The sequence below is a fragment of the Callithrix jacchus genome, chromosome 7, assembly GCF_049354715.1.
Source record: "Callithrix jacchus isolate 240 chromosome 7, calJac240_pri, whole genome shotgun sequence".
Taxonomy (NCBI): Eukaryota; Metazoa; Chordata; class Mammalia; order Primates; family Cebidae; genus Callithrix; species Callithrix jacchus.
The window spans coordinates 68243039-68261027 of record NC_133508.1 but is presented as its reverse complement, the minus strand read 5'-3'; the positions used below and the strand labels follow the sequence as shown (position 1 = coordinate 68261027).

At 48.1% G+C, this 17989-nt stretch overlaps 1 protein-coding gene across 4 annotated transcripts; it reads left to right on the top strand.

The window, feature by feature from the left end:
- The first annotated feature begins 1724 nt into the window (after positions 1 to 1724).
- On the top strand, positions 1725 to 17180 carry PEF1 (penta-EF-hand domain containing 1). Of its 4 annotated transcripts, none has more exons than XM_078331030.1 (6): positions 1725 to 1760; positions 2242 to 2308; positions 11869 to 12169; positions 13741 to 13896; positions 14403 to 14546; positions 16196 to 17180. In XM_078331030.1, exons 3-6 carry the CDS (start codon positions 12055 to 12057, stop codon positions 16423 to 16425), a joined length of 645 nt encoding a protein of 214 aa, XP_078187156.1. In that variant the 5' UTR covers positions 1725 to 1760; positions 2242 to 2308; positions 11869 to 12054; the 3' UTR covers positions 16426 to 17180. The 4 variants fall into 4 exon arrangements, with proteins under 4 accessions (XP_078187156.1, XP_078187155.1, XP_078187154.1 ...); XM_078331029.1 differs by having other exon boundaries at positions 2242 to 2380; XM_078331028.1 differs by having other exon boundaries at positions 1725 to 1958.
- The last annotated feature ends 809 nt before the right edge of the window (positions 17181 to 17989 follow it).

Below are 17989 nucleotides of genomic sequence, written 5' to 3'. Positions count from 1 at the left end.
TAAGTTTGGGGGTATGAGCAGGCACCATAAGCTAATTTTCAAATTTACATATTTGTTTCTGTCAGCTAAGAAAACTGAAACTAAGAGAGGTTAAATAACTTGCCTAAGTAAAATATGGTACATATATGCCATGGAATACTAAGTAGCCATAAAAAGGAACAAGATCATGTCCTACGCAGGGACATGGATGGAATTGGAAGCCATTATCCTCAGCAAACTAATACAGAAACAGAAAACCAAACACTGCATGTTCTCACTTACAAGTGGGAGCTGAATAAGGAGAACACATAGACACGCACTGGGGCCTGTCAGAGGGTGTGGGGAGGTGGGAGGAGGGAGAACATCAGGAAGAATGGCTAATGGATGCTGGGCTTAATACCTAGGTGATGGGATGATCTGTGTAACAAACCACCCTGGCACACATTTACCTATGTCACAAACCACATCCTGCACATATATCCGGATCTTAAAAGCTGGAAATAAAAAAAAAAAAGAAATCTTCCCTAAGGTGATACAGTTAGAAAGTGATGAAACAAACATTCTCCCTCCAAAGCAGAAGTGCTGAATGGTGACACTGAGCACAGGAATACAGAGTAGCAGAACATTGGAAAGGTAAGGCTGGGCCACATTCTGAAGGGCCTGGAGTGCCAGGATGAAAAGATTTGGCCTTATTTTGTAGGCGTGGATGAAGAGCATCCATGATCAGATGCCACTTGCCCATGATTTTGGAAAGTGCACTTGGTTAGATAGATGGGCCCACACTGGATAACACTTCATAACATTCATTTATTCATTTTATTTTAAAAATCGTGTCAGTTACTGTACTAGGTTCTGGGGTAATAATGACAAGCAAAAACCCTTGCCCACATGGAAGAACTTGAAAAATTAATAAAATAAGCACACAGGTGTAGAAACGGAACCACTGAGTGGCAATTACATGGTACTGAGATCACTCAGTCACCAGGATTTGACCTACAATGGGGACCGACCTAGACTTCCCTGTTGAGAACCGGACATCCATGGACCCCAGTTCTAGGCCATCCACTGTGAGCTAAGGCAAGACACTGCCTCTGTGGACCTCAGTTTCCCCATTTATGAAGAAAGAGACACTACATAATTTAATTCTCCTCCAACTCTAACGGTCTGGGATTTTTTTCCTCCAAAGAGCACAGATCTGTATCCCACTATAAGGCTACTAACTGGTACCCAGTGTCTTGACATTAGAGGAGTAATTCCGCCATTGCCTCTCCCTTCCGGAAGGACTCGGTCGTTTCCCCGTTGTCAGGGCAACCGCCTGGCCACCGCCTCTCCTCTCCTCCCCCCACTGGCTGCTCTCCTTTGCGGAAACTCGGGAGAGACGCCCTTGTACGTCACTATCATGCGTCCCATTTGCCAGGTTATAACATGGCTACCACAGCAACACCCCACCCAGGCTTTTCACTAAATATCCGAACCTAACCACCGCTTAGGCCCACTCCAGATCAGGAAAAGGAGGAACACTAGTGCCGGTGCAGCCACCAAAACTTCCGGAAGCTCCATCAGGCACTTAACTCTCCTGATCTCTCGGGTAGGCACCCTCCCACCACCCCCATCGTCACTTCCGTCGGCCGACAGCACTCAAGATTGACAGGCTGGGACGTCCAGTAAGATGCGGGCCCAGCCCCAAAGCCGAGGCGAGGGGCGGGTTTGAGAGCGGAAAGCCCCACCCCTTGCCTGCGTGTGACGTCAGAATCGCCATGGCCAGCTATCCCTACCGGCAGGTGAGTGTGTGAGGGGACCGTGAATCCAGGTAGGGGCCGTGCCCCGCGCAGGTCCGGCGACCCCCGCTTCTTTCTGCCCGCTTTCTCTGCGCACTTCTCACAATGGGTTCGCTTCAGCGAGGCTTCGCGCTGTAGAGAACTGAAAAGGGACCGTCGGTCGCGCCCTGCTCACGTCATGAAGGACCGCACATTTAGCAGGTCGTGTCGCGCCCCCTTTGACGTCGCTCACGCGAAAATTTGGGGACCTTGGACCCCAGCCTCCTAAGGCTCCCACGGGGGCCTTGGGCGGGGGCATCAGCCATGACCGGACGTTTAGAGTTCTGGTTCCATCGATCTCATTTGGGGTGTCGGATAAAATTCCAGGCTTCCGGACCCACCCCAGCACTGCATCACAGTCATCAGGAAACTCTGGTTGTAGCAGGCGCCACAAGTGAGCTGGTTTGACCACTGACTTAGTTCAACACCTCCATTTCGCTTTTAGGAAAGTGAACCCCGAGAAGATACAGAACTTACCTGAAGTCACCAGGCAGTTAGCCAGCAGGGCCGAGGTCAGAACCCGGGCTGTCTTCAGATGCCTCTTCCCCAGCCCATCTTGATTCAGCCAGGAATACCACAGCAAGGTGACTCTGTGGCCAGAATTCTTTGTTGGGTGTTAGTAGGGTGTTTAAGTGCAGTTTGGAGTCAGAGGTAGGTTCACATCTTGGCTCTACCACCTAAATAGTTGTGAGCCCTTGAATATTTTGTCGTTCCGAGTCCAAGTGTCCTCCTGTAAAATAGGGCCGAATAATAGGGGCTGCCTTAGAAAGCTGTTGTGGAGAGTAAGGAGGTGAGGCTTATGAAGCATTTGGTATATAGTAAGGTGTAACGTGTTGCCCTTCAGCGTTTTGATTTTCCTAGGCTTCTAAAAGGCCAGTGCCTGGAGGGCCCTCAAAATAGTCCCCTCATTTTACAGAGGAGGAAATGAAGCCCACAGAGGCCTGCCATCACACAGTTATTTAGAAGATGAAACCCATACAGGAAAAGTGGGAAAACAAGATCTATTGGTATATTACATAATGCTCAAATGAGTATAGTCACATGCTAAAAGATGTAACAGCCCTTCCAGGGATTACAGTCTTGTACAGGTTATGCAGTATTTGGACCTCCATTATCCTAATCATGAAGGCCCTATTGGCATGCAGGTATTATTACCCCTAATTTATTGCTAAGGAACAAACCCAAAGAGATTAAGTGGCTTTTCAAAGGTCATATGTAGTAAGTGAGGGTGAGGCCATGACCAGAGCTTAGGACTTCTCTGATTGCATTCTTAGAGAGAGGTAGGAAAGAGAGGCCAGTGCAGGCTGGAGTTAGGAGAAAGTGTAACGTAGCCTTTGTGTTCTAAACTCCGTTCCACTTGCTGAGTCTTGTAAGTTGTTAATAGATATTGTTAATAAAGGAGGAGTCTGTAGTTAACTAAAGTTTTGGAAATACTCTTGTTAAGTATAGCTGAATAATGTTGACCATAAGTCATTTTCAAAATTCCCTTTTTTTGAGATGGAGTTTTGCCTTGTTGCTCAGGCTGGAGTGCCGTGGCACCATCTCGGCCCACCACAACTTCCACCTCCTGGGTTCAAGGGATTCTCCTACCTCAGCCTCCAGAGTAGCTAGGACTACAGGCGTGCGCCATGACGCCTGGCTAATTTTTTTTTTTTGAGACAGAGTTTCGCTCTTGTTACCCAGACTGGAGTGCATGCCACGATCTCGGCTCACCGCAACCTCCGCCTCCTGGGTTCAGGCAATTCTGCCTCAGCTTCCCGAGTAGCTGGGATTACAGGCACGCGCCACCATGCCCAGCTAATTTTTTGTATTTTTAGTAGAGACGGGGTTTCACCTTGTTGACCAGGATGGTCTTGGTCTCTTGACCTCGTGATCCACCTGCCTTGGCCTCCCAAAGTGCTGGGATTACAGGCTTGAGCCACTGTGTCCAGCTCAGAAATTTTAATTTGCTAATGTACATTGTAAATCTTCCAGAAAGGAATATAATATGCAGTGTTTCTTAAACGTGTTTAACCACAGAAACTCCCTGTCCCCTCTTTCTTTTCAGATGTCTGGTCACTTTTTGTGACTCTGGTATTTCTGAGGAACACAGGCTGAGAAAACATTCATAGTGCCTTGTTTCCCAGCTGTTGGTCTTCTGCCTCAGAATCACCTGAGACCTTGTTTAAGAAAGCACACTTTTGGGTCCCACTTCAGACCTGTTCTGTACCCAGGAATCTACATGTTAACAAGCATTAGGGACAATTTGTTTGCATTCTAAAAGCAATGACAAGTTAGACAGAACTGTGCTAGAATTCTAGCTGTATTACTTAATAGTTATATACCCTTAGACAAACTAAGGGCTCTGAGCCTCGCCTTTCTCACCTTTATAAGAAGAAATAATATCCATGAAAAGGGCTAAAATGAGGTTGAAATGCAGGGAGCCTCTCACGTTGCTAGTGCCTGGTACATGCCAGTGTCTGGTGGCAGCTCCTGCTGCCGTGACTGCTCTCATCATGCCATGCTGCCTGGGCTATTCTTGGAGTGAAATACTGAAAAGGAGCACAGAGAGAAGAATCTGGAATAGAAAAAGAAATGGTGCTTTTTTTCCTACCATACCCTTGGCCGCCTCCTGGTCTCAGGTGTTCTAAGAAAGGAAACGGGTTGTTTAAAGCATTTCAGTCAGTGCTGCCTCCCCTCCACCCACTACATAGCTTTGGAGGATTCCAGCCTGGTGTTAGGAGTCCCAATTCCTGTAATTTTCCACTGATTCCAGTCCAGGGTACCCAGGCCAGGACTGAGTGTTGGAGTGGTAAAATTCAAGCACCCTTGGGTCCTATAGGGGAGCCTGTTGGGGGATTTCAGTGCTTAAGAGCTTAGTCTCCGAGGCCACGGAGATTTGGCTTCAAATCCCTGCTTTGGCCACTCCCTTGCAGAAGTTTGCTGCAAAAGTCTGAGACTCAGTTTTTCCTTCTCTTTCTTATTTCTATCTTTTAATTTTTTTTTGAGACTTTTTTTGTTTGTTTGTTTTTTTGAGACAGAATCTCCCTCTGTCACCCATGATGGAGTGCAATGGCACGATCTTGGCTCACTGCAGCCTCTGCCTTCCAAGTTCATGAGATGCTCCTGCCTCAGCCTCCCAAGTAACTGGGACACCACCACGCCCAGCTAATTTTTTGTATTTTAAAGTGCTTGGTATGGTGTTGGGCATGTAAAATACTCCCAAGTGGAGGAGTAATGCAGTTATGTAGATTGAAGAGGCAATGTGATAAGTATGAAATGGGAGTAAGTGTTAGGTACTAGGACAGCATGGGAGAGTGAGATACCTAACTCAGTCTAGGGTGCATCAAGACTTTTTAAAGAGGTGATATTTAAGCCAAAAACTGAATCACTGGTAGAAATTAGCTCAGTGAAGAAAGGAATGATTCCAGCAGAGGAAATAGCTGCACAAAGCCCAGGAAGCAAGTAAGACCGCATAGTATTCTGTAGGGACGTGAAGAAGCTCAGTGTAGTTGTAGTGATGTGCGGGAAAGGGGTAAGAAATAGACTAGAAAGGTAAGCAAGGGCCAGGTCCCAAAGGGCCTTGTATACCTTTTTGGAGAGTGTGACTTCATTCTGAGAGTAGTGAGGGAGCCAGAGAAGTGTTGTGTCCCATTTGTGCTTTGGAGCGTTGACCTTGGGGTGCTGTGAGAATGGACTGAAGCAGGAGAGACAGGAGGCATGTATACCAGTTTCGAAGCTATTGAGGTAATCTAGGTTAACAAGAACTGTGACCTGGTAGAGAAGATAGGAGAAACACTCGGAAGGTAGAGTTGAGAAAACCTGGTGCCTAAGTGAGGTGACAGAGGGGAGGAAAGAGGAGGCTCCCGGGAGGGCACTAAGGCTTTAGGTTTGGATCATGAGGCGGAATGGAGCTCCATTCACTGTGATGAGAACACGGAGGCGTAGGTTTGGAGGGAAGGTCCAGGAGGCTGCTGGATATGTGGGTCTGTAGCTCGGGAGTGATGAAGCTGGACAGAAAGATTTGGAAGTGTGAGCACAGAGGTGGTAACTGAAGGCTGGGGACAGACCTTGCTCATTGTTTATTGGTTGCATGCTTCTCTCCTATTTCCAGTGGCTCTGTTGATGAATGCTTGAACCATTCCTTTTGTTTTGTGATTGTTTAACCCCTTAGTTTGGGCTTCCTACCTCCTCCTGTGGATACTTGTAGTTCTGGGGTGCAAACCTGTCTTTGCAATGGTCCCTCCTCTGTTTGTCATCAGGGCACAGCTTGGAACAGCCTTTGATACCTTTGAACTTCACAAGGGTCTTGAGGGTAGAAGAGTGAGTCCTCAGAACTTGGAAAAAAAAAAATACAGGACTTTCTGAGTGGATTATCTGGGAGGAGGTAAGCTCCCTACTGCTTGTAGGAGTGCAAGTAGACATTCTGGGTGGTGCTGCAGAGACTCCATTATGAACTGAGAGGTTGGACTGAAGAGTCTTTTGGGTATCTTCCAAAATGTGGCTCTCAAACTGGGTTGAGGTGCTGGGATGAAAAAGAATGAGATTTTTCTGAGATTCCCTGATTTCTGGGCTTGAAAGGTCTGAGAGATCACCTAAGCCAGCCTTCCCCCTCTACCTCTGTCCACGGTAGAAATTAATTATATTTGACAAAGACATTTAGCACAATCCATCGCACAGACACATGCTAGGCACTCACTCATTTATTGAGTGAACAAACAGAAAGGGGGGTAGTGTAGAGTCATGCAGACCCTGACTTGAATCCCGCCTCGCCCATTCTAGCTGCATGATCTCAGGCATGTTATTCAACTTTCTGCCTCTTAATTTTCTCATCTGCAAAATGGAGATGATGGTGCTTACCTCACAAGACTGAGGGTCAGTGAGAGCTGATTGAACTGGAAGCACCTAGCAGAGCCTCAATAACTGTTCATTGCCCCCAGTCCCCCAGGGCATCAGATGTAGCTTTTTTTCTGTGTTGCTTCAGAAGCAGCAGTTACTGAACTCTTCCTGTTTTACCCCCTTCACAAACTTGTGTTTATCAGTATGAAATACTCTTGGAAAAACGCTAAAAAGGGCTGGCAGCAGGGAGTAGTGTAAAAGAACATGGAGTCACGGACTCTGTTTTTCATTTCTGGTTCAGACCTTTGCTAATAGCTCAGTGACACTTGGTGACCCTCTGTGAGGCAGGGACCAACTCATCTTCCCCAAACTTCCTGTGTAGCCTGGATTCTGTCTGGATTGGCTCCACCTCCATCTTGTGTAAGCTAGAAACCTGAGTCATTCTAAACACTTTCCTGACGCCCCCTCCATCCCTTTGCTAATCTAATTAGTCACCAAGTCATGTCTGGTCTGTCTCTCAAATAGCTTCAGAATCCATTCCATTCTCTTCATCCCCAAGTGTGCCGTCTGGTTCCTGCCCTGCCTGCCCAGCACCAGAGCTGCTGCCTCCCTTGCTAGCTCATTCCCCACACTGCCACTGCTTACTTCTCTAAACAAGGCTCTGATCACATTCCTCTCCTATTGGAAACCCTTCTGTAGTGCTCTGTTTTCCCCAGCATAAAGTCTAAACCAAACTCTTTAGAGTGATGTTCATTTGTTCAAATATTTACGGAGGCTCACAGGTGCCAGGCACTTTGCTGGGCCCTGGGGTACCATGATGTACGAGGCCCAGTGTCTGCCCCTGGGGGGCTTACTGTTGGGTGGGGGAGATGCTAGACAGATCACTACTCTGAGACACTGATAACTCACAGCTAACTGAACTGGAGTGGGAGAGGTGCTTGGTCAAGGAGTGTATAAAGGGCCTGCCTTTCTGGGTTCAAACCACATTCTTGCCTCTGCAGTTTACCTCATTCCCTGAATTCACTGTGCTCATTCATAAGTCTGTGCCTTTGTCTTTTTCCTCCTGTCTGGAGTGTCCTTCCCTGCCTGCCTTTTTAAGAATGTCTATGCATCCTTCCAGGACTAATTCCAGTATCACTGCCACTTCCTCCAGGAAGCCTTCCTTGACCTGCTTCATGTGTTCATTTATTCATTCTACAGACAGCAGAAATTCCTCCATCTAAGCTTCCTTTATAGCACATAAGTAGATTTTTTGATGACACTGATCAGATTGTATCATAATTGTCTGTGGGCTCCTCAAGGGCAGGACCTCATTTAGTTATGACCTCAGGCCTACCACAATATCGTCACTCGGAAAATGTGTGCTGAATGAAGTCATTTAACAGCTCTGTGCCTTAGTTTCTTCATTTGAAAAAGAGGCCAACTAACATCTTCCTTTTTTCTGTTAGGAGGCTGTTGGCAAGATTCTGCCAGTAGTGTTTGTGTGTTTGAGTGCTTTCTAAACTACACAGGAGGTCTTTAATGCAGGACAGAAAGGAAAGGGTTTAATTGCTCCAAACTGCAGTGGGCCTCTGGAATGTGATAGCAAGAAGGGCAGAAGATCTGCCTGGCAGCACCTGCTTTGTTGGCTTGGGGGTGTTTCCCAGCTGGTTTTTTAGGTGGGTTTTCCTAGGTGCCAGGTACGGTTTATAGCTTTGCTCACAGGGCTTATAGTGGGGCAGCTACTTCTGGCCTGTTCTTCGGGGTGTGCCCAGATTCTGCAGAGTCCCTACCCCCTTTCCATCCTTATGCTAGCATCCTCAGCCCTTTTGCTTAAGGAAGGAGCATTGTAGCAGGAGGCAGAGGGAGTCATTGGGTGCAAGAGAGCAGTCCAGCCTCGTCTCTGCCGCCAGCTCACGGCATGACTTGTGTATGCTGCCTCCCCCACCTGTAAAATGAGGGTGTTAGGTTAAATGACTTGTCTTCTGGATGTTTCTTTTGTCACACCTCTCAACCCCTTCGGAATCTTGTTCATTCTTTAAGTCCTAGCTCAAATGCCGCTCTCATGGAAACACCCTGATTTCCCCTCCTTCCTTTGCAGTCCTATGGCACATGACTTGTGTCTCCATTTCAAACACCTATTTTCCTTGTGCTGTTTTGTTAGACATTACACAGTGTCTCCATATTAAGTCCTGTTAACTATGAGCTCCTTCAGATTGCTTCACTCTCCTTTATTTATTGCTTCACACTCCCCACAACTGACCTGGCCCAGGACTTTGCTGACAATAGTAATGAATATAGTTGTAACAATAGCAGCTATGACTTACTGGTCATTTGCTTTATGACAAGCATTGTTGTAAAAACTATTTTTCTATGTGAGTGGTTTTCCGACTGTCTTTTCAGTCACTGTGAGGTTTCTTCAGAGGCCCTCCGAATCTAGCAAGGGAGGGGGTTCCATATAGTTGGGGAAGAGCCTCACCTTATTTCAGCCAGAGCAACTTTCTTGTATTATTTTATCAAAGGATTCTCTCTGTCTCTGTCTCTTGTTTTTTTTTTTTTTAGACAGGGTCTCGCTCTGTTACTAAGGTTGGAGTGTTGTGGCACTATCACAGCTCACTGTAGCCTCCAACTCTGGGGCTCAAGTGATCCTCCGACTTTAGCCTCCTGAGTAGCAGGGACTACAGGTGGACCACCACGCCCAGCTGATTTTTTTTTTTTTGAGACGGAGTTTCGCTCTTGTTACCCAGGCTGTAGTGCAATGGCACGATCTCGGCTCACTGCAACCTCCGCCTCCTGGGTTCAGGCAGTTCTCCTGCCTCAGCCTCCTGAGTAGCTGGGATTACAGGCACACGCCACCATGCCCAGCTAATTTTTTGTATTTTTTTTTAGTAGAGATGGGGTTTCACCATGTTGACCAGGATGGTCTCGATCTCTTGACTTCGTGATCCACCTGCCTCGGCCTCCCAAAGTGCTGGGATTACAGGCGTGAGCCACCACACCCGGCCCGATTTTTAAAATTTTTTGTAAAGGCAGGATCTTACTGTGATGCCCAGTTTGGTTATTAAAGATTTGATTCCTTAGTTAAAAATTAAACTAAGAGAATTTTGCTGCATTTATTTCTTGTAATCTGCGGAACAGTCCAATGAAGAAGAGATTGTTCTATTTGTGAGGAAGCAGGCTCAGAGAGATGAAGCCTCGGGCCCACAGTCATTAACTCAGCTGATGGGAGCAGAGTTTTAAATTGAGATCTGTCTGAGCTCTTCTTGTCTGTAAAGGAGTCTTTCCGGCAGCTTTGACAACTTCTAGGGAGAAAAAGCTCCCAGGGATTGCTGATTGGGGGAGGTGGCAGGGCCTGCTTCCTGTTCTCCTCCCAAAAAACCCCATGCCTCCAATTAGCCTTAAGAGTAATTGTCTCAGAAGCTATCAAACACAATAAAAAGAGAAAGCCCAGGCCCTCAGTGGGTTGGCCACTGTTACACTTATAGGTTGATTTAGAACATGTCTATATGGCTCTGTCCTCAGAGCTGTTCCCAGCTGTTCTCTGTGCCCTTGAGCTCAGCTTGTCTGCAGATGTATTGGGGCTCTGCTCTGCTGGGTCCAGTGCTAGCCATTTAGGGAGATGGAGTGGAACATGCCAAGCCTCAGGGATCCCTGGCTATTGGTGTGGGAAGATGGATAAGAGGGAATGCCCCCATGTATGCTCTAATGCACAGATACCCTGGACTTAGAGCCAAGAGACCCAGGTTCTGGTCCCACCCCTTCCACACAGCCTGTGTGTGTGTGTGACTTTCCCGGGCTTGAGCCTTGTCCTCTGTAGGAGGCTGTTATTAGTAGTTAATGTTTACTGAGTGCTTACTCTGTGCCAGGTCCTGTGTCAGAGTGCTTCACATAGCACTCTAAGCCTCATTTCATTCACATACCACCCTGAGAGGTAGCTACTATTACTATTCCCATTTTACAGCAGAAAATATTGAGACTTAGAGAGGATTAAGTCAGTCCAGTTAGTAAGTGGTGGACTTGAACTGATTGTTGTTTTTTTTTTCTTTTTCTTTCTTTCTTTTTTTGAGACTGGGTCTTACTCTATCACCCAGGCTGGAGTACAGTGGTATGATCATGGCTCACTGTAAGTCTTAACCCCACCAGGCTCAGGTGATCCTCCCACCTTTGCCTCCCGAGTCACCGGGACTATAGGTATGCGCCACCATGCCAGCTAATTTCTTTTTTTTTTTTTGAGTCTTGCTCTGTCACTAGGCTGGAGTGGTGGCAAAATCTCAGCTCACTGCAACCTCTGCCTCCCTGGTTCAAGCGATTCTTCTGCCTTAGCCTCCCTAGTAGCTGGGACTACAGGCGGGTGTCACTATGCCCAGCTAATTTTTTTTTTGTATTTTTAGTAGAGATGGGGTTTCACTGTGTTGGCCAGGACGGTCTTGATCTCTTGATCCACCTGCCTCGGCCTCCCAAAGTGCTGGGATTACAGGAGTGAGCCATTGTGCCCAGCCTCGATTTTTTATTTTATTTTATTTTTTAGTAGAGATGGTGTTTCGCCATGTTGCCCAGGCTTGTCTTCAACTCCTGGGCTCAGGCGATCTGCCCGCCTCAGCCTTTCAAAGTGCTGGGATTACAGGTGTGAGCCTCCATGCCTGGCTGTTGAACTGGCCTTTTAAACCATTGTATCATATTGCCTTAGGAATAGGGTCTCCCTGCCTGCCTCACGGAGTTGTGAGTGAGGATAGGGAAATGTTTTTACATCAGGATCTACAACCGGGTAAGGAAGACATGCTGTGAATGAATCCACGCTATAGATATGTTGTTGGTGACCGATGAGGGTCAGGGGTATGTGTTAGAGACTGCATTTGCCTTGTGAGTCCTGCAGATAGAGCAGATAGAGATGGGGGTACCACAGGATGGGCATTTGGAATTCTCTTTGATTCATCTGCCTATTCATTCATATAGGAAATACTTACTGAGCATCCATTATACACTGGGAACTGGGGATAAAGTGACAAACCAGACATGATCCCAGCCCTTGTGGAGCCCCTTGGTATGAAGGAAAGGAGAGTTAGGAGAGCAGGATTCCACACTGACTCTGCAGGTTATTGGTGGTATGACTTTGGGTAAACTCAGTTTGCCCATCTCAGAAGAGAGATCTTAATTCCATTCCTACCTGTAGGATCAGTTGAAGGCTGGTGGTAGAAGTGCCTTAGGGCTGTAAAGTGCCATACTCTGCCTAGTTTCTGGCCTTGTCATTCTGACTGATATCTTGCTCTTCCTGCAGGGCTGCCCAGGAGCTTCAGGACAAGCACCAGGAGCCCCTCCGGGTAGCTACTACCCTGGACCCCTCAATAGTGGAGGGCAGTATGGCAGCGGGCTACCCCCTGGTGGTGGTTATGGGGGTCCTGCCCCTGGAGGACCTTATGGACCACCAGCTGGTGGAGCGCCCTATGGACACCCCAATCCTGGGATGTTCCCCTCCGGAACTCCAGGAGGACCATATGGCGGTGCAGCTCCAGGGGGCCCCTATGGTCAGCCACCTCCAAATTCCTATGGTGCCCAGCAGCCTGGGCCTTATGGACAGGGTAAGTAGTGATCCTGGACTCTGGGTACATCTGACGTGGTTCTGAGTTATCCATGGCCAGTCCTTGTCCTCCCTGTGGATGGGCAGACAGCCTGATCTCTGGCATCTTAGCATCTTGCTTCCAGCTTCAGTGTGTGTCCTCAAAATGAGAATTCTGTCAGTTTTGTGACAAGCATTTATTTGTATTGTTTGTTCACGCTTATGTACTTTTGCTTACATGCCAGCAGCTGTTAGTTGGCTCTTGAGTTTCTGTTTGTGTGTCCTTTCATTCTGGCATCCATGCTGAAGGAGCAGCTCCTGTTTGGGATATGTTATCTTTGTGGCAGAGAGAAAAAGCAGGTGAGCCAATAGGAAAGCACAATGCCTCTTAGAGCCTCTTCTCTGAAATACTGTATAATACTGTATGTCTTGTCCACTCGCATTCTTTTGGCCAGAGCACCCCGATCAAGCCTGACATCAGCAGGATGGGAATGGATACCCCTCTGCAAGCCACCAGGCCGTGGGAGAGGATGTACGATGTTCTTACGAGGAAAGGGAGACTAGCAAATAATCTAGTAATAATTAGATTATTGAACTGGCCTTTTAAACCGTTTTGTACCATATTGATACAGTGTTTGTGGGTGTGCAGACTGTGTCTCCTGCTATAGATTATTAGCCAGGAGATGATAATGTAGCCTACCATGGGGAAAAACTCAATTTAAATATCCGTTTCTCTGTGCAAATATCTCAGAATGCACACATTCCGGGCTCTTTGCTAAGGATTTTATTTTGCCGTTATCTCATTTAATCATCACAACAATCCTAGGGAAATGGGTTTGTTTTAGAAATGTGGAAATCATTACTCAGAAAATTATGCATTTTGCCGTTAAGTCACAATCAGATCCAGGGTTTAAATCTAGGTCTACTTTGATTCCAAAGCCTGAGCTCTTCTATACAAACTGCACAGATCTGACATGTTACAGAAACTCTCCTGCCTCAGGGCTGTGGCCCTTGCTCCCCTATGACACTGATGTTTTAGGAGGATGGGTAGAATCTGCCCGGATTTTTCCCATCCAAGGAGTCAGACATCCCTGTCAGGCAAACCTTTTTTCCCTCTGTCCTAACTGGGCTTTGGTACTAGGCAGTAGTCTCCATCCTCCACAACTGCCCATGGCTGTCCTTGTGTGAAGGGGTGCCTATGGTGGCCCGTTAACTCAGTGTCCTAAGATAGACTTACTAGCTTTTACACTTCTGTCTACCACCCATTCCCCCATCTCTCAGCTCACCTTTTCCAGAGAATTCTTGAAATGATACAGGGATATGGGTCCCTGTTCCTTAAAAACATAAAATCATTTAGAGTAGTGGCTGCAACACTATACAAGAACTCCAGAGGACTCATGGAATAGTCAACTGCAGATACTCATGAATTTTCACTGAAGTTCCTCTTCCATCAGAATAAGAATGTCAACTTGATGAAAGGCAGGGTAGGTGAATTTGTAAGGCTTTGTGGGTAGGAAAAACCTGAGCCAGGAAGTTACCCAGGCTGGCCTTTCCCAGCCTTTCTGTTGATGGTCTTCACACCCCTTCCTCCAGGTGGCGCCCCTCCCAATGTGGATCCTGAGGCTTACTCCTGGTTCCAGTCAGTGGACTCCGATCACAGTGGCTATATCTCCATGAAAGAGCTGAAGCAAGCCCTGGTCAACTGCAATTGGTCCTCGTTCAATGATGAGACCTGCCTCATGATGATAAGTGAGTCTCCGCCTTGCCCATGGGCCCGAGCCAGGGCAGAGCTACCTGATAGTGGGCAGTAGGTGGGCGGGTAGACATTCTGAGGAGAAATCCATTGACCAGGGAGGACTGCAAGGAGGAAGTTGGGTTCAAGGTGGGATCCTCTAGACTGAGAGCTGTTTTCCTGAGATCTTACTTATGTCCTAGACCCTGCCTAGTTACAGGCTAACCAGTTTCCTCTTCTGTAGAATGGTACTCCCTCTCCTGGTAGGAAATAGCAGAGAGGGCCAGGTGCCAAGCCTGCAGAGAAAATGCAATTCTGGATGGGGTGCGGCCAACGGTGGCCAGGGGAGGAGGCCAGTGCAAACACTTGATGTGGGTGTCTTAGGTACAAGCATCTGGGCCTTAGGCCTTGGTTCTGTGAAGTCTCCAGCGTGGAGAGAAGGGCTGCCTCAGTGAGGCCTGCTTGGGGCCCTTGGTCTTCAGTCTTAAAGCCTTCCTCCCTTCCTTTCTCTCCTCACCTTCAGACATGTTTGACAAGACTAAGTCAGGCCGCATCGATGTCTACGGCTTCTCAGCCCTGTGGAAATTCATCCAGCAGTGGAAGAACCTGTTCCAGCAATATGACCGGGACCGCTCGGGCTCCATTAGCTACACAGAGCTGCAGCAAGGTGTGGGCCATGGCCGGGGCACAATGGACAGGGCAGAGCTAGACTCTTCTCTTTATACCATAAGGTGCAACAAGGGGTTCTCCTCTTGTTACTGAATGTCTGCCTGTACTACAGAATGCTGATCTCAGTGCAGGCCTGGGTCCCTTACCTCTTCTGTGGCCCAGCTGGGGCACTGCGCCAAGATCCAGGGCAAGGAAACATCTGAGTCCAAAATCAGGGCTGTACCCCATGGTTATAGGACTCCCAGAATTCTGGGTGAAATGGCCCCAGCCACAGGAAGCCTTAAGAACGGAAACTTGGCACCTTAAGGACTACGGGACCAGTGTGTGTTGCTTGGGTGGCTCTTTCCTCTCCAGTTTCTAGCATGTTGAATGGAAAGAGCCCTAAACAGGGCTCAGAAAGATGGGTCTGTTGCCACCTCTGCTGGTGGGCAGTTTCTTTCCCAACTTTAAAAGTTGCACTTTAAAAGACCCTGAGCACTTTAAAAGTTGCAGTTGGGGAAGATGACCTGAGGCCAGAGCCCTAGGCCTAGTTCTAAACTGACTCTGTAATGCTGGAAGCTGCAGCTTGGGCTCAGGCAGGTTAGTAGGATGTTTGGGGGAGGACCCAAGAGGGAGCATTGCCACCCAGGAGGGAGAAAGGGCTCCCTGGAGAGTCTAATCCTTTGCCCAGGCTATGGATTTCAGTTAGACTAAGGAGATCTGTGGACAGGAGTGAGTGCGCCACATCTGCCCCCAGTAGAGGGGAAGGGAGATGACTGATACTAATCACCTGCTCTCCCCAGCTTTTGTCATAGATATTAGTAGGGGTGATATTAAACACAACAAAACTGATACTTATTGAATGCTTGCTATTTGTAATAGGTTTATATAATTCATTCTTCCCATGTGCTATTTATAATTCCACACCTTTTGATGAAGAATCCCTTGTTATCTCCCTTTTACAGATGAGAAAACTGAGGTTTAGTGTAGGTAACCTGCTCAAGGGCCTGCATAGCAAATGGAGAGCTGAGGTTTTAGCCTGGCCTGGTAAGTTATGAGCAGAGGAAGCAAGGAAGCATCCCAGTGGAGGGACAGGATGCTCCAAGAGACCTCGGAGTAGTGGTGACTTTATGAAAATAGCACTTACTGAGTGCTTTTTACGTGCCAGTCACTGTGCTAGGTGCTTTACATGATCACCCTTTTTAAACCTTACTAGAACCTACAAGTTAAGTATTAGCCCCATTTTAGAGATGATAAGGCAGGGATAGTGAGGCTAAGCAACTTGCCCAGGGACCGACTCCAGAGCAGGTCCTCCTACCTCTGCTGTGCGGCCTCTGATGTCTGCCCTAGGCAAGGTGGTCTGGGGGCTCAGAGATGATTGCAGGTAGTCTGTCGTCATCTGTGGAATCCCATGAGCCTCAGTTGAAGAGACAATAATGCGGATTTGGAGACAGAGGGATGAGGGGCTTCCAGCTAAGGGGAGCATCCAGACAGGGCCTCTGTTGTGCACCTGACATCTTGGACAGACCCTTGGGACCTCTGCCCTTTTTATGCTTTTGTGCCCATCCTCTTGAAGTCCCCTGAACTGCTGTGCTCCAGTATTGCTGATTGATGGAGGTGCTCATGGTAGGTTTTTGTGTGTCTGGTCTGTGTGCCCCTCTTCTCCAGCTCTGTCCCAAATGGGCTACAACCTGAGCCCCCAGTTCACCCAGCTTCTGGTCTCCCGCTACTGCCCACGCTCTGCCAATCCTGCCATGCAGCTTGACCGCTTCATCCAGGTGTGCACCCAGCTGCAGGTGCTGACGGAGGCCTTCCGGGAGAAGGACACAGCTGTACAAGGCAACATTCGGCTCAGCTTCGAGGACTTCGTCACCATGACAGCTTCTCGGATGCTATGACCCAACCCATCTGTGGAGAGTGGAGTGCATCACGGACCTTTCCTGCCTTCTTAGAGTGAGAGAAGCATGTGGACCTCTCTTCCTTTCCTGCCCCTCTAGAAGAACATTCTCCCTTGCTTGATGCAACACTGTTCCAAAAGAGGGTTGAGAGTCTTGCATTATAGCCACCAAATAGTGATGACTGGGCCTGAGGCCACAGGTAGGGGCCTGATGGAGGAGAGGATGGAAGCTGAATGTCCTGATAGCCATGAGCAGTTGAGTGACACAGCCTGGCACCAGGAGCAGGAGATACCAGTCCTCATAATGGAGTTAGTGTCCAGTCAGCTGAGCTCCACCCTGCTGCCAGTGGTGAGTGTTCATTGGCCTGTTACCATTAGCACCTGTGTTCCCTCACCACCCCTCAGGCCATCCTGTCACATGAGCTCATTTTCTCCAAAGTGGAATCTGACCAAGCATGAGAGAGATTTGCCCATGGGACCAGTGGCTTGGATTCCACCACACCCATAAATCCTTGTGTGTTAACTTCTAGTTGCCTGGGGCTGTCCCTCCTCAGGGAGCTTAGACAGATCTGCTCCCTGGGCATCTTTGGCCAAGGTACTGCCCTCTGCAGCTGGGACCCCTCACTTGCCTGCCATGGTCTGCCCAACTTTGGTCTCCAGGGGACAGTGGTCACCTCTCCCTGCCAATACTTTTTTAAATTTGGGGCCAAAAGTCCAGTGAAATTGTAAGCTTCAATAAAAGGATGAAACTCTGGGGTTCCATGTTTTCCACCATGATTTCTCAGCTACAGGTTCATCTACTCATTCTTCCAGTGACTACGTAAGTACATCCTATATACCAAGCCATGCAGAAAGCAGCAGCTCAGGGGGGACATGGCCTGTGTGAGGCTCCTGTCATTGGCCAGAGTGAAGTGAAGTGTAGGATAGCCGGCTGGGGGCCTGCCAGGCTCAGTTCAGTCTGGCCTCGAGGTCTATTCAGGAAGCTGTTTCGTAGCAGTTTTAGGGCTGGCATTGTGGCCTGAAAGCAGCTGCCTCAAACTTCATAGCTTGGCCTTTTCTATTTTCTCAGGCCCCAGTTTTATCTTCCAGACAAACTCCATTTATTAAGTCATAACTTCCCCCATTTTTATTAAGCACAGACATCTGTACTTGCAAGTCGGATCCTTAGATCAGCATAATACCCAGTCTACACTGAGTCTGTAATGAGCTGACCACATTTCAATCAAAAGCCAGAGACATCAGACATTCTAGTTTGCCAGGGGGCTTTATACTGGGTAATGGTGATTATCTTTTGGCTTTTTGAGATAAAGATAAGAGCTCTGAGGCCCTGCGCAGGGCTCTCCTCCCTGCAGTGGGTAGTTAGAAGTAACTATGACTGTTTTGCAGGTCAGTGAGGCCCAGCAGGTGTGTCGGGCTTAGCCAGGTCAGCTGCATTCTCCTCTGGGCTGCTGTAGTGCTAGAATCCCAGCATTAGATGGAATCCAGTTCCCAGAGGCCAGCCCCCATCCAGAGCTAAAATCCCCTTCATACCCCCTCCCTGTGAGTCTGGCCTCTGCTTGCCAACC